Source organism: Myotis brandtii, unplaced genomic scaffold (genome assembly GCF_000412655.1).
Source record: "Myotis brandtii unplaced genomic scaffold, ASM41265v1 scaffold187, whole genome shotgun sequence".
Lineage (NCBI taxonomy): Eukaryota > Metazoa > Chordata > Mammalia > Chiroptera > Vespertilionidae > Myotis > Myotis brandtii.
The window spans coordinates 3,598,120-3,613,787 of NW_005356944.1; the positions used below are offsets into that span (position 1 = coordinate 3,598,120).

Sequence of the window (15,668 nt, forward strand, 5' to 3'; positions counted from 1 at the left end):
GGGGAGGGCAGGCAGGGTGGGGGTGTGCCGAGGGGCACCGCATCCATCACTGCCAGCCGCTCTCACAGGTCCTGCCAAGTGGTGGTGGAACCGGGCCCAGGTGCCAGTGTGCTTGGTAACTCGATTGCTATTTGAAAAATTAAAGTGGTGTCAAGGAAATCTAACCTCCGCATTCATATCAGGAGCCTGGAGCGGGCGGGCGGCGCCCGGGCAGGGCTGTGTGTGAAGGGTGGCCAGTGGGAAGGTGCCCCGGACGGAAGAGATTACGGCAGAGAATACACCCGCCCAGCGCCGGGGAGGAGGGAGAGGCGAACAGCCAGCCGGGCAGAAAGATGGCCGGGCCTGCCCCTCACAGTGGCCAAGACCTGCCTGCCCGTGCCTAGTGTCCAGCCAGCACCTACTATGCGCCTGGTGAACGGGCTAGGTCCAGGGCTGGCCCGACATTAGGGTGACGTCTCCAGGCAGCGCAGTGCCTGGGTTTACAAAAAAAAGTTTTCAAGTCAGAATACAAACATAACCTTTTACATGGAAGAAAATGTCTTAATATCATATGTAGAGAGCTCGGGGGTGGAGAGGGCCGTGTCGCTGTGTCCGCTTGGAACCTCAGGATGTGACCATCTGAAATAGGGTCTTAGCCGATGGAATTAGCTAAGATGAGGTCACAGTGGGGACAGTGGCTTGTTATCCAATGACTGGTGTCCTTCTGAGAAGTCCATGTGAGGACGGAGGCAGAGGTTGGAGGGCTGGGGTGACAAGCTGGGCCGCCTGCAGCCCCGGGAAGCTGGATGAGGCAGGAAGGACCGCCCCCCGCCCCTCACCCCCAACCCTGAGCCTCAGGAGTGAAGCCCTGAGACACCTGCAGTTTGGACTTCGGGCCTCTAGGCTGTGAGAGAATCAATTTCTGGTTTGCAGCCCTAGGAAAGTAGCACGATATATACTATTAATTTGCTTTTGTCCCAATGCAGTTATAAACATAAATTATTTTATTATTATTATTTTATGAAAGAAGGAGCCCTTCCTTGAAAGCACAAGTCCCTGAGGCTCATGGAAGTCTTAATCCAAGGTGAGAAGACTGGCCCTTCTAGGAGTGCGTGCCCTGGCCTGGGGCGGCGCTGGCGGTGCTGGGGGCTCCCTGAGGTGTGGACCCCGCACCCGTGCAGCGGGTTGAGGGGACAGAGGGGGCCCTGTAGTGAGAATCTTGGGTTCTGGGCCTGGCTCCACATCTCCTGGCCGTGTGACCTTGAGAAGGAGCGTGACCTTGCTAAGCCTCAGTTTCCTTCTCTGTTAGCTGCCTGCTTTGGAGGGCGCTCGGAGGAGGAGGCAGTGAGAAGGGTCAGTATTGTGTTCTGGAAGCCCGGCTTCAGAGCTCGGGGTGGCGAAGGCCGTGTCGCTGTGTCAGTGCCTGTGGACAGTGACTGGGAGGCACCTAAAGGGGGACATTCCTACCTGGGAATTCCCGAGTTTGGAAAGAGCCGGCCTCCTTCTACGGGGAGAGTCTGACCGCACGTCCTTCTCGGCCTTCCGTCCAGCTGGCGATCCCTGTCCCTGGAGGTTCTGTTCCTCGCGGTCAGCTCAGTACCACGTGGGTCCTAAACGGAGGCCCAGGAGGCTGTTGCCCTGCTCTCCTGCCCGGAAGTCCCTTCCCTCTGGCGTGTGTCCAGGCCAGGCACCTACCCCTGCCAGCGCTGAGGGCCTTGGCAAGCTTCGGGGCAGAGGGCTGTCCAGGCTGCCGGGCCTCCACGTGAGCTGGATGAAGCCCCAACAGTGTCCCAGCCCCAGGGGTGGCCCAGAAAGGTTCCCAGACGGGGGTATCTCAGCATCTTGGCACCGACGCCAACCTTTTGTGGGAGATGGCCCAGAGGCACCGGGCTGCCAGGCCGCGGGCCCGGGCACAGGTGCACCTACCATGGGCCAGGCCTACACCATCGTACTTTTCAGACCTCCTCACCATGAAGCAGCTTGGAGAGACGGATACAGACAGGATTTCTACTCTCACCTTTCAGAGGAGGAAACCGAGGCACAGAGTGGCTTTTGGTGTTGCCTGTAAACCGCACAGCCAGGCAAGAGGTCACTGTGGGAGAGCAGGCCGCTTGCCCCTGCCCGCCCCCCCCCCCAGGGGTTCAGACCTGCTGGGAGAGCAGGGAGCAGCTGGCCCAGGGACTTGGGGCCGTCCCCACCTCTAGGTGGGGCATTCTGTTCGTGCTGGGCCTGCGGCTCTGCACCCCTAGCTGCATACTCAGGCTGAAGGGCTTAGTGCTAGAGTTTCCTGCTTCCAGAACTTTCAGTCAGAACTGGGATGGGGTGCAAGGGTTCCTCAGTGAGCCCCCCACTTTAGCCCCTCCCTGCAGACACTTGGCTGTGTTTTGATTGTAGGGGGTGGGGGCCCAGACACTCCTCTGGCCTCGCCAGGGGCTGCCGTCCCTCCTAGACAGGCCGGACAGGACCTGAGTCCCCTCCCTCCCGCCCCAGTACCCCAGCCCAGGGGGAGGGGCAGCTCTGGCCTCCGTCACCCCTGGGGAACCGTGGTGTGTGCCTGGGCAGCCACCTGTCCTGGTCTGGGAGGTCACCTGGGGCCAAATGCAGCTGTGAGCGTCCCGAGGGCAGGGTAAGCTGAGGCGTCGCCCCTGGTCTTCATTCCTCCTCACATTTTGGGGTCTTTTCTGTGATCAAGGTGCTTGTAGGAGGTGGGTGCTGACCAATGAGACCTGGTTCCCTCCAGATTCTGTTCTTCAAATTGTTCCCTGAGGTCTCGTCCTCCCCGGGAAGCTGAGCGGTCCCACGGTCTCTCCCAGGAGCCTCCGTGGTCTGGGCTGTGGACGCCGGAGTCCCGACTCCATCGCATCCTTGCTGCTGCCGCCTTGTGACCTCCCTTCTCCAGGTCTCAGTCTACACATCTGTCTGATGGACAGAGCACAGGACCCATGAACGCTGACCACAGGAGACAGCGCCCCGTAGTCGCTGGCACTGTGTCTGCTGCATAAATGAGCTCATCCCTTCCTCCCGCTCTACTGCTTCCAGTGACGAGGACCAGGGCTTTTGCGGGGAGGCGATTGAGCTATAGTTTCCATGCAGGAAAAGCTGCCTGTTTTATAGTTTAATGCCTTTTGATAAAGGTACACAGTTGTGTGACCACCACCACAGTTGAGGTATAGAACTGTCCCACCCCAGCCCCTGGCAACCACGCATCCGTTCTTTGTTCCTATGGTTTTGCCTTTTCCAAAACGCCACGGGAGTGAAACCACGCACATGCAGCCCTTTGTGCCTGGCTCCCACCTCCTAGCGTAGTGCATTTGCGATTTATCCACATCTGTGCCTGTGTCTGTAGTTCTTTCTTATTGCTGAATACGACAGGAATAGGGCATGAATGCTCAACTGTATACTGGTAACTAGACCACAACTGCTCTCCCGTCCACCAGGTAATGGATGTTTGTGTCTTTTTCATTTGTGGCAAATGTGAATAAAGCTGCTGTGAGCACTTGGGTGTAGGTCTTTGTGTGGACAGGTTTAGTGGGTGCACACTAAAAGCGGATTGCTGGATTGCATAAATGCATATTTAACTATATAAGAAACTGCCAAGCTGGTTTCCAACATGGCGGCACCATTTTGCTCTCCCACCAGCCATGTATGAGAGTTCTGGCTGCCCCGTGTCTTTGCTGACACTTGGTATTGTCAGTTTAACATTTTAGCCGTTTTAATGAGTGTCAAGTGCTGTCTAACGGTGCTGAGCATCTTTTCACTTGCTATCCGCTGACTTCTTCACCCCCAGTTTTCTTTTGGGAGGGGGGGGTGAAGAGTGGATCAGTTATCCTACTGCACAACAAATTTCCCTAAAGTGTAACAGCTTAAACCAATAGTAAACATTTATTATCTCACAGTTTCTGTAGGTCAGGAATTTGGGAGTGGCCTCTCCAGGGGGTTCTGGCTCAATCTTTCATAAGATTGCAGTCCAAGCTGAGGCTGTGTCATCCGAAGGCCCGACTGGGGCTGGACTGATTTGCGACCAAGGCAGCTCCTTATGTGTTTGCCAACTGGTGCGGGAGGCCTCAGTTCTTCACTGCACGGACCTCTCCACAGGGCTGCTTGAGCATCCTCACACCATGGCGGCTAGCTTCCCCCAGTGTGAGTGATCTCATGGAAGCCACGTGTCTTTTATGATCGACTCAGAAATCACACACATCGTTTCTGCAACATCCTACTGGTTCACAGGTCAGTCGTAAGCGAAGTGGAAGGTGACTACACCGGGAGTGAGTACCAGGAGGTGAGCTTTCCCCACTGTGAGTGATCTCATGGAAGCCACAATGTCTTTTATGATCCAGACTCGGAAATCACACACCATCGTTTCTGCAACATCCTGCTGGTTCACAGGTCAGTCGTAAGCGGAATGGAAGGTGACTACACCGGGAGTGAGTACCAGGAGGTGAGGATCGCTGGGGGTTGTCTTGGAAACTGGCTACAAGGCAGGAGAGGCGTTCCAGGTGGGGAGTGCTTTGGCACAGGGCCTGTGTCTGGGGGGGGGAAGGAGAGCAGCCTGGTTTATGAGAGTGAAGTTGCATACAAAGGGATGAGGGGTAGAATGGCCAGACCGAGGGAACTCAAAGGCCAGGTGCAGAGGTTTGGGCTTGAGCCTGTGGGCCCGGGGCAGAGACTGGCTAAGAGGTGTCACAGAGACCCGGGTTCCCCTCTTGGCTTCACTGATCAGGGAAGCGGTATCGCTTAACCTCTGTGTGTGTGTGTGTAGGTGATAATATGAGTTAGGTGCTTTTCAAGGGACCTGACAGAATGGGAGATGCTCAGGGTTATCCCTGAAGGGTTAGGAGATGTGTGAGTGTGTGTGTGTGTGATATGGGTGTTACACAAGGCTGTCGGGAAGACTGAGTGTGATTATGTGCTTATCAGGGACCTGACAGAATGGGAGGTGCTCAGGGTTATGCCTGAAGGGTTAGGAGATGTGTGAGTGTGTGTGTGTGTGTGTGTGTGTGTGTGTGTGTGTGTGTTTCACGTGCACGGTGTTTTGGGAAGATCAGTCTGGCAAGGCCGTGCAGAGAGGATTGGAGGGGAAAGACCCACCCACCAGGAGCCCGGGTTGCAAGGGTCGTCTGAAGGAAGAAGAATCAGACGTGCTGGGTGATGGTGTGAAAACCAGCTCCCCGCCTGGGTGTCGCTTTAGGGAGTGACGTCTTTCGACAAGCCCCTCAGAAGGACGAGGGACTGCTGTGGAGCCTAAGTCAGTGGCTCTCAGTGCGTCGTGGGAGGCGCCAAATGGACCGGGTCTCAGTGGGCGGGGAAACGCTCCCACGGGTCCTGCCACCTCTCGGCTGGGACCTGCAGGGCCATGCTGTTGTCCTGTCCAGCACATCCTCGGAAGGGGTGGCTGGCAACCAGGACCCCTGCCCTGCCCTGCCCTCCCCTGCCTGCTGTCTATGCCTCCTGCTCTTCCCACTGGCTTTGGGGTGCAGCGGTGCCCAGGTCGCCCCTGTGACCTCCTGCCCCCGCCCCAGGGGGGCCGTGAGCTTCGCTGGGTTTGGGGCTGACACGCTGTCAGGAAGAGCCACCCAGGGCCATGTGAGGACCCAGGCCTTAGCTCAACAGGAAATGTCCTGGGAGAGGTGGCGGCCCTGGCGAGGGTTATCTTAATCCCTGGTGTCCGTTGCGTTTCCTCCTAGCCCCTCCTGCTCCGGAAACAAATCTCGGTATATGTGTACATGCAAAAACAAACAGATTTTGGGAGCCGAAGCACCCGGGCCACAAAGACTTTCCATTGTGATGGGAGGGGGCTCATTTCCTGATGAGCAGAAAGCCATCCTTTGGGCCTTATGCAACGGGCCTTGGCCGGGGAGCCCATTGTCCCGCACGCGCAGCCACTGACCAGCAGGTCAACACCGATTGCTCAGAAACATTAGCCACCCAGGAATCCAGGCTTAGCCTGACGAACCTGTGATTTCAGGTTTCCCGGGCGAGAAGGGACGGAAACTCGATGGGGGGCTCGCCGGAGGGAGGCAGGAAAGCACAGTTCCTCTTGGCAGGCGTCCTCGCCCCGGGGGTGGCCGGATTCCCGAGCGGCAGCTGTGACGGTTGCCTCACGAGGGGTTTGCAGTTTCTGCAGCTGTATACACTCACCCGCCTTCCGCCGCGTCACCCCACGGTCACGGGCACCTTCTGGGACAGAGTGGACGTGTGCCATCGGACGGGCCCCCGAGGTCTGGGGTGCCTCGCTTGCCCACGGGGCCGTGACAGGCTGGGGTCCACGCCCACGGGCCTGACCAGGAACTGGGGCGTTTCTTGCAGGGGCAGCGGCTGAACTCAGGTGAGCATCTGCTCCCGGGTCAACACTGCCGAGGAGCGGGGAGGCGGGCCGGGCTCCGTCGAGGTCGGAGAGGAGGATGCGCAAGTTGGATGCGTGATTTAGGAGAGGAGTTAAAAGTTCACATGCCCCCGCCCCCTCACCTTTGGAGAAGTTGGCAGAGCAGGAGCCAGTGATGCCGAGAAAGAGTTTGGAGACGCTGATGTGGGTTCAGGTCCCAGCTCTGCGGGTTTGATTCGAGTCACTTAGCTTCTTGGTGCTGGGGTTTGTTAGAAATAACTGCCTCATGGGAATACAAGCAAATCCCCCTGCAAAGTGCTCGGCGAGGACCCCTGACTTCCCTGCTGCCGTGGAATCCAGGGCCACGTGACATCGTTCTTGCCTAAGCGGGGATAGACGTGGAAGGTGCTGGATTTCCCCCTGTGAGCGTTTGCTTCCCTGATGCAGCATCGCTGCCTCCTCTGGGCTATTTTCTTCTTCCTGGAGTTTAGGTTAAGGGCTGGAGATGCAGCAGCCATCCTGGGCCATGAGGCTAAAACGACAAGGTCAAGATGACGGGGTCAGATGCATTTACGCATGGGTGGCATGCTGCCCCAACCCTGGTCAGTTAAAGAAAACTAACCCCCGGTTAAGCCTCTCTAGAGAGTTTTGGATACTCCCTAGTTGATGCCTGCAGTGTTTGGCATATAGTGGATGCTTAATTAAAGTTAAAAAACACTCCCGCTCTTTTCCAGGCTTCTGAGGCCCAGAGAGAGGGATTCGCTTGCATTATGCTCAATAAGGGGTGACTGGTTCTCGAACTCCACACACTGGGCACTCAGGCCAGTACCCTCTCAAAGCTCCCTGGCCTGAAACAGGGGGTGGGATCCTGTGTCCAGGGTCCTGGCACCTTGAGAGTATGAATGAGGGTTCAGGTGCCCTTTAACTCATTCCTTTTGCAAGTGCCCCTGGGTGGTAACCGTTCTCTGCAAACACCGAGCCTCTGCCCCTGGGGGCAATACAGGGCTGGGCTCCTGCGAACCTCAGGCCACATTACCACCAACTGACTCACCCACAACCTTGTTTAAAGACACCTGATTTAATATATATTTTGATTCATTACTACTGAACCCACAGCCAACAGCTCTATAACTCATGTCTGTATGAGTCTCATCTAGCACACGTTTTCTCCGTGAGGCACGTTGCAATGCGCCTCGGACCATCTCACACGCCAAAACCACCAACACAAAGCGCAAAAATGCAAAGACGGGCACTAAATAGAGTACGAAAAGGACCCTTATTTACGGTGTGCGCCGAGACAGGCGGCATGCAGCCTGGCTCAGCCTCTCCCCGGAACCGGTGTCCAGCAGCTCAAATGCTCTGCACATGTCTGCGAGTGACCATGACCGGGGTGCGAGTGTTGATCTGGGGTTACAAATAACTGTTAGTGAGCAGGCGAATCCGCAGATATGGAATGCACAGGTAATGAGGATGGACGGGTGGTGCTCAGTAAATGGTGCAGAGGAAACAGGCAGCCTGGAGACCGGCCAGCAGGGAGGTCAGCGGAGGCCTCTCTGAGAAGGTGAAATTAAAGACGAAGCCTGAAGGTGGAGGAGGAAGTGGCCCTGAAGGCCTTGTAAGGCTCAGCAGGGTGCCGTCTCAAGGTCAAGTTCAGAGCAGTCACCGTTTCCTTCCGTATAACCTCAGGGCAGTGGGATTGATCTCTGCCCTTTATTTTGAGCTTGCCACATGGTCGATCTTTTCCCATTTTCTTCTCTCCTCTTCTGCTATTTGAAACTTATATATTCCATTCCTAGTCTCTCAGTGGCGACCGTAGATAACTTCTAACTGTCTAAGTCTACCAATATTTTATACTCCTTCCAAAGGATACGAGGCCTTAGAACATATCCCCGCTCTTTGACTTATAGGCGATGGTGTCATATAGCTTATGTCTAACTTCAATGTCCCCATGTTAGACCCGATTTTTCCTGTTTTATGCAGTTGGTGGTTTTCTTTAGATTTACCTAGCTGTTCCCCATGGCCTCTGCTCATGACTTCTTTCTTGCATTTTACATCTTCCTTCTGTGATTATTTCTCTTTGGCCCGAAATAGACCCTTTGGGATTAGCATTGCTGGTAGTCTCTGAGCGGCAAACATCAATTGCATTTGTCTTAAATGTAATGAAATGGATCTATCTTTTCCTGTGCAGTGTGTATTTTCTGTGTGCAGATCATATTGTTTTTCTGTGTGGTCCTCTAAAAGTTGTATAGTTTTGTCTGTCACCTTTATTGCTAAACCACCTGGAATGGATTTTTGTATAAAAATCCGGGATCTGTGGTGGTCACCAGTGTTCTCCACCGAGTATTGAGGGCTCTCAATCTCTCAGGCACATGGTGGGGTTGCAAACCCCCCCCCCCGAAATCTGCATCAGCCATCTGTGCTTTGTAACAAATGGCCACAAACAGGCTAAAGCAACGCCTGTTTATCAGCTGGCTTCTCTGCTCAGGGTCTCACCAGACACCGGGGACGTGGTCTCCACTGGAGGCTCCGGGAGAAACCGCTTCCAGCTCACGTGGCTGTGGGCAGAATTCAGTCCTCTGCAGTTAGCTTTCTCGCCGGCGGTCAGCTGGGGGTACCGTCCTCAGGTCCCCCTGGGTGGCGGCTCCTCTCACACCTGGGCAGCTCGCTTCTTCAAAGCCAGCAGCAGACCCTCCCTCCTGTGCTACGGCGGCGTCTTGTATGACATAACGTCACGGCAGGGACTCTCCCGCATTGGTGTGAGGCGTGAACCCCCGGCCTGCTTCGGCCACGGGTGTGTGAGCAGCAGTGGGGTAGGCCGTTCCTGAGAGGGGCTTGTCATGGGGTCCCCCTCACTCTGTAAGTGAGGAACAGTGACCGCACTGTGTCTTCTCCAGTCTCCGTCTGTCTCACTTACTTTTCTTTCTTTTTAAATATTAATTTTTAAAATATGTTTTTATTGATTTCAGGGAGGAAGGGATAGAAACAGCAATGATGAGAGAGAATCCTTGATCAGTTGCTTCTCCTGCATGCCCCCTACTGGGGATCGAGCCCACAACCTGGGCATGTGCCCTGACCTGGAATCGAACTGTGACCTCCTGGTTCCTAGGTCGATGTTCAACCACTGAGCCACGCCGGCCGGTCTAACTTATTTTTCTTACCATACTATCCCAGGTAGGGCCTTTAGTACCTGTGATAAATATGCATTACTTTCAGAACGTACGTTCATCAAAAGACAGCATAGAAAGCACGAAAAGACAAACCACAAAGCCGAGAGGAGATACTGAGAACTGACAAAGAATTAGCATGAAGGGAGTGAATGTTTTCATGTGGGTTTTATCATGTAGGTGTGGCAAAGCCAACAGACCAGGAGATGGCTGCCACTGGAAAGATAGCCTGTGACTCACAGGTCCCCAGCAGAGGGCACGCCACCCTGGGGGCCGCACCACACCATGGGGGCCACGTGCGGAAGCACCAGGGTCTGTAAGGAGGCGGAGGGGCGGGGAGAGGTGGGCAGGCGCCTTTCCTGTGGTCTCCGTGGAAGGCGCACATGGGCAGGGCAAGCAGGCGGGGGTCGGCTGGTTCAGGAGTTGCAGTGGTCCCTGGGCACAGGGCTGTCCTGGTGGTCTGGCACCTCCCAGGATGACCAGGGCAGGGACAGTGTGGCCCTGAGCAGGAGTGCCACACATGGAAGGTGGTCAGGGTTCACGCTCGGGGTGGCTGGTTTGTATCCGAGAAATGTGCTGGCGGGTGACTCACCCTCTATCTCTAGGAACCAGCCCACCCTGTGGCTCAATCCAACGTCAGGAGCCCACAAGTGTCACCAAACCCTCGCACCCGCCACCCTCCGGCACAAGGCCCGATCCGAGGGACCCTCAGACTTACCTCAAAAAAGTCGTTCTGCACCTGCCGGGCAGGCCTCACAGGTGTCTCCCGTCACTGTCCCCATCGCTTGCTTCCTATTTTACTCAGAAACCGAGGCCAGGTCATGCGTGGGAAACGACTGAGGCTTTTTCCTCTCCACTCAGCACATTTCTTTTATTTTTTAAAAAAAATTTAATGCCATTAGGTCCTCTCTCTCTCTCTTAATTTTCTGGGGAAAATCTTTATTTTGTGTATTGTCAGGCATCTTGACATTCCTTCTCAGACTAACCTCACCACTTCCTTCCAGCTCCTCTCGGTTCCTGCCGCTTTCATCCGTGCCAAGCAGCCCCCTTCTCCCCACCCCTCTCTGCGGGGCTCTCGCCGAGGTCTTTGGGCAAAGCAGACGCATCCCCCAGAGCCGGCAAGGTGCCTCCTCGGCCACACAAGCTGCCGCCGACTAACTCTCTCAAAGGGCGTTTGTGGGCTCGGAGAGCCGCCTGGGTTCCTTGGTTAGAAAAGGTGTTGTTTTTAGGGCCGCTGACGAGATAGATTATTGAGCTGTATCAGAGGACAGTTCGTATTTGCAAAATGTAGTGGTTACCTTTCACCTACTTGTTGGCTAGAGAGATGAGGGTCCGGTAAAGACACCCCCTGCCAGACGCACTTCACTGGAGAGGCTGGCGGGCCGGGTTAAGCCGAAATGGTTACTGTTCCTCTCTTCTGCCCCCGAGTCCGTATGCTAACGTCTGAACCTCTCAGCCCGGCGACAGCTAGCCTCTCTGCGTGCTGTGCGTGGTTTCTGCTGCAACGACCTGGCCTAAAAGCACAGTTTTACAAACGCTCACTTAGGCGGTGAGCGCACACCGTGCCCTCGAGGCTCTGTAGCCCCGGGTTCCGAGTGGGGTTTGCTCTGTCCCCTCCCGCCGGGGACTCCCAGCCCGAGGTGAGAACCATGGAGCGGGTTATTAAGGATTCTGACAAGGTAGGCTGAATGAATTGCGTTTTCTTTGTGAGCCTTAATCCAGTGTTGTATTGGCTTCTCGGACATGGCTAATTTATTTGGAATTTCATTCTGTTCCTGACAGCGGCCTTGACTAGCTGTTTGATCACTGCTAGCGAAGTTACATACCAGCTTTCAACTGCCGAGGGGCGCAGCGTCGATTTTCTCAAGTGCATTCTCCGTCTGGCTCTATGCTGCGGCCCCAGACTCGGTGGGGGATGTGGCGGGGCGGGGGGGGGGGGCAGCCTGGGGGGAAGGCGAGGGCCACAGGGCTCTCCCTCCCCGGGGAAGCTCTCCGTGTTGGGACTGGAATCTGCTTTTGTGATGCAGCAGAAAGTAAATCAGTGTTCGCATTCCAGCAACACACACAGGACCTCAAAGGACGGCGGCCTGTGAGCTGAGAGTTCCGGTGGGAACTGGGTTTGAAGTGCACGTGCTGGGTGTGGAGATGGGATGTTTGCGGAGAAGAGGCAAACTGACCACAAACCTGCCCCGGGTCTCCGTTTCCCCAGCAACCTGCGCCCGTCTCGGCCCAAATGGCAGTCGACGTCGATCTCCAACGCACACTCGTCCCCCATGATTGCCTTCTTTTTGTAACAGCAGCGCGTCTTGTTTGTGCAAAAGGAAAGCAACGGTGATGATTTTCACTAGGATTCCAATGCTTGTGAGAACCTCGGGCTTAGCACAGTAGCCGCTGGTGGGTTCACAAATCCGGCCCAAAGAACACACGTGCTTCCTTTCGTTCGGGCTCCCCACGCTGTGCATGCAACGCCTTCCTCCCGCGTGCCTTCCTGGTGCCGGGAGTGGCGTCCGCCCGGGGGGACGTGGTGAGAGCTCTCACTCCAGAAATACACCCCAGGTCTCAGAGGATGTTGGTGCTGCGATGAAAGCAAACCCCCCAATCAACCAACCAACCAACCAACCAACCAAAAGCCAGGCGGATATGCACAGAACATGGGGGAGGGGCTATTGTCCCATTTTACAGATGAGGTAGCTGAGGCCCGGTACACGGCAGAAACACCTTGATGGAGACCCGACTTCCATAGAGCTAGCAACTCGAATGGGGTCCTTGGGGCTTGTGCTGGCGCTGTCACCATAGCACCCCAGCGAGAGCTGGTCCTGGGTGGGGACCAGGCTGTGCCTCCATCCCCAGCCCTCCACCACGGACCTCGCCTGTGGAAAGGGCTCCGCTGCCGAGCATTTTGTTAGGGGATGACCTGGGAGGACATGCAGGTCCCCGCTTCACTGGGGGCGGGGGGGGGGTGCGTTTGGGTGTAGGAAGGCCTCCAAGCCCTTTGCACCCTGAATTTAACCCGGGCCCCCCATTTGTCCTCGGCGACCAGGGCAGGAGCTCCCACCGGCTTAGCTCTGTGAGTTGTAGCCAATGCCAACTCCTGTTGACAGGGACGCGCGTCCTCTCCGTCATCTTTGTCGCGGGCTGCATGCTGGCAGGTGCAGGAGGAAATGGGAGGCGGGGGTGGGGGGGGGCAGAGTCAGGAGGAAAGAGGGGAAAGCCAAGAAGAGGTGTGATTCAGGCACAGCCGGGCTCACCTTGATCTTGAGGGGAATTCTGGAAGCTTTGAGTTTCTCCTGACCCAGCAAGAGCTCTCATCACCCACCGCGTGGCTCCGGCTCTATGTGCGAGGGGGTTCCCCCAGCTGAGGACATCCCCCCAAGAAGAGTTGTGCTTTTATGATCACCTCATTATGGTTTCCTGTGGGTGACACCCCCTTATCCATCGAAGGCCCCTGCACCTGCACCTGCACCGGGCAGCTTTTTCTCAGAACGGCAGCCCCGGGACGGCCATGACCCTCCCCGAAGGGCTTGTTGACCTTGGCCTCGCCGACTCCCAGGAGCCGGGGACGTCCTAGCAGGCAGGGGGGCCTCTGTGACCCTGAGTTTCCTTGTGCGATGTCACGTGACGGGGTGCTGTTGACTCCGTGATCTGGGCAAACAGATTTATCCCAGGCCGCCTGTCGGCACCTGCAGGGTCGGAGCTGCGGGGTGGGCGGCTGAGAGCGGGCCGGCCCTGCGTGTGCCCGGCGCCTCCGGCTCCCACAGGACGCCCGCTGGAGACTCTGGCCTCTCAGGTACGTGAGATGCCTGCTGGGATCAGCCTCTTCTTCCACCCTGAGTTCCTGGCTGCCTTCCCGGGCACCGGCACCCCACAGGCAGGTGGGTGTCTCCAGGAAGGCAACTGGCGAGGCGTCTGAGGAGCCTCTGCGAGGTCCTGGAAGCCCGTCAGTGCACGTCCCGCGGAAGCTGGCTGTGGTCCCTGACTGCACGCCGGGTCTGCCGTCCCAATTCCCGTGTGTGTGACCTTCACACCTCTGCGCGTGCGAATAGACCCAGGGCTGGATGCTAGCTGGGAGAGACCCCTGCCAGGTGCACGCCTGGGGCTCTGTGGACGGAAAAGGGTACCACTGCCTGGAGAGCGAGGCAGGGCCCAGCACAGGGTCCAGATAGCCTTTGCCAGTGGGTGGTGGCTGGGCTGCCCGGAGAGCGAGGCAGGGCCCAGCACAGGGTCCAGATGGCCTTTGCCAGTGGGTGGTGGCTGGGCTGCTGGGACCCCAGGCCGGGGTGATGGTGGAGGAGCAGTGGGGAGCTCACCGGGATTATTGTATGAAAACCACCAGTGAGTGCGCCAGCCGGGGCCTCTGCCCACCTTCAGGTGTGCTCCCTGCCAGAGCCTTTGCATTTACTCTGTAGAATCCTCTGGAGAGGCTGGGTGGGAGCCCATTGTTATTTTGAAGGGAAAGGGCTCCAGGAACTGGCTTCAGGTGACCCACGGCCCTGGAGGTCCCTTAGCTTTCTCTCTGGCTCAGGGCTCTGTGGGTCGGACCTCTACCCGACTCCCAGGACAGGCACCTGAGGCCTGTGCTCCTCGTAGGGGCCCTGAGCTCCATGGGGCCCCTTTAGGGTTGGAGTTGGCGAGGGGCCCGGGCTGTGTCTCCCCTCACAGAAACTTGGCTCTGAGAGGCCAGAGCTGAACTCGGCAGTGGGCCGAGTCTGTAGAGGTGTGTGTCCTGGTGAATGTGCATGTGTGTGTGCGCGTGTGTGTGTCGGGCGGAGAAGGGTGGGCAGACATTTCTCAGGGCCTTGTCATGCATATGTACGTGAGCATTCACGTGTGCATGTGTGTGTGCGCGTGTGTGTGTCAGGCGGAGAAGGGTGGGCAGACATTTCTCAGGGCCTTGTCTTTGGGGGAGAGGAGGGAGGGAGGCCAGAGAGTGTGACCCTGGGCACCGTGTGGTCCTGGTGTGAACACTCACACCCACCCCCCGCCCTGATCCTCTCCCAGACCTGCAAGTGGATTCGTCCCTCGCCTCGCTTTCCCCTAAGGAGTCCGTGGCCCCGAGTGGTTGGGCAGCTTGTCCGAGGTCACTCAGTGAGTCTGCAGTGGAACCTGGTTTGGGGCCAAGGGTCGCTGTGAGGGGTGTGAGGGGCCCTGCAGGACTGTGCCGTCCGGCCCCGGCCGTGGGTCTTGCCCAAGGCTTGGGTCCGCTGGCCTGGGTGGGCAGGGAGGCGCTGGGAATCCTTTTCTGGGCTGTGTTGTCTCAGACTGCACGACCCCCTCACTGTCACGGGCGGGAGTTGGCAGCCCATGTGCTAATTGAGCCGTGCTTGGGGTCCCCCTGGGCTCGAGGGGACTGTCCTCATTTTCTCCCCCTCTCTCCTTTCCCTTTTCATTTGCACAGCTCTCTTCTGGCCTCCCACCAGGCCCGGTGCCCGCCGGCGTCCCTGCCCCCACCCCACCGGGCCTGCTGCTGCTGCAGAGACGGGCACTGGACAGCGCGGCCTCCAGAGTGATAGCTAATTGGGGAGAGAAAGGGCCCGATTGTCTCGCGGGGCCGGAAGAGCGGCGTGGGCGGCTGAAAGAGCCGGAGAAGGTGGCCAGCTTCGCCCAGCAGCTGCCGCTGGAGACGTTTGCAGATTACGTCAGCGCTGGGGAGCAGGGGGCGCGGGCAGAGGGGAGGCTGGGCAGCCACCCGCCCCGCGCCCTGACAATGCGGTCATTGTCGGCCCCGAGAGCGGTTCGCTCTGGATGAATGCTGCACGGCCCTCTTGACCACGGAGGCCGCTCGCCGTCCCCGATCTGTCCTCTCACAGGCCAGGGAGGCCCTGGGCTGGAGTCTGGCCTGCTCGGGGGCTGTGGAGGGGACAGGGCCAGCCCTGGGTGTGGGCGTGGCCGAGGAGACACCCAGCTGTCCTGAGCTCCTGGCCCAGGCCCCTGGCCGCAGGGTGGGCACTTGGTAGAGCCCTGCCTGGAACTCAGGGCCCATGGGGCCGCCCGCCCTCGGCATGGCCTCCTGGTTTGGCGGGAGCGCGGGCCCCGATCCCCTCATGGTCCTGCTGGTGATTATCTTGCTGGCGCGCTTCATTCTGTGGTCCTGCCTCGGGAGGTACATTGATTACAGACTGGCCCGGCGGCGGCAGCCCCCCAAACCCAAGGAGGACTAGGGCCTCTCCGAACGCCAGGCATGTCCCCTCCGGGGGGCACTGTCC

General features: G+C 57.6%; 1 protein-coding gene across 1 annotated transcript in view; it reads left to right on the top strand.

The window, feature by feature from the left end:
- The window catches only part of LOC102249314, a 35,798-nt gene extending 20,587 nt beyond the window's left edge, over window positions 1-15,211 (top strand). Inside the window, exons 2-4 of the mRNA XM_005864496.1 lie at window positions 13,120-13,252; window positions 14,464-14,550; window positions 14,861-15,211. Of these exons, the coding sequence (XP_005864558.1) occupies window positions 13,120-13,252; window positions 14,464-14,550; window positions 14,861-15,211 (571 nt within the window). The remainder of the gene's footprint in view (window positions 1-13,119; window positions 13,253-14,463; window positions 14,551-14,860) is intronic.
- The last annotated feature ends 457 nt before the right edge of the window (window positions 15,212-15,668 follow it).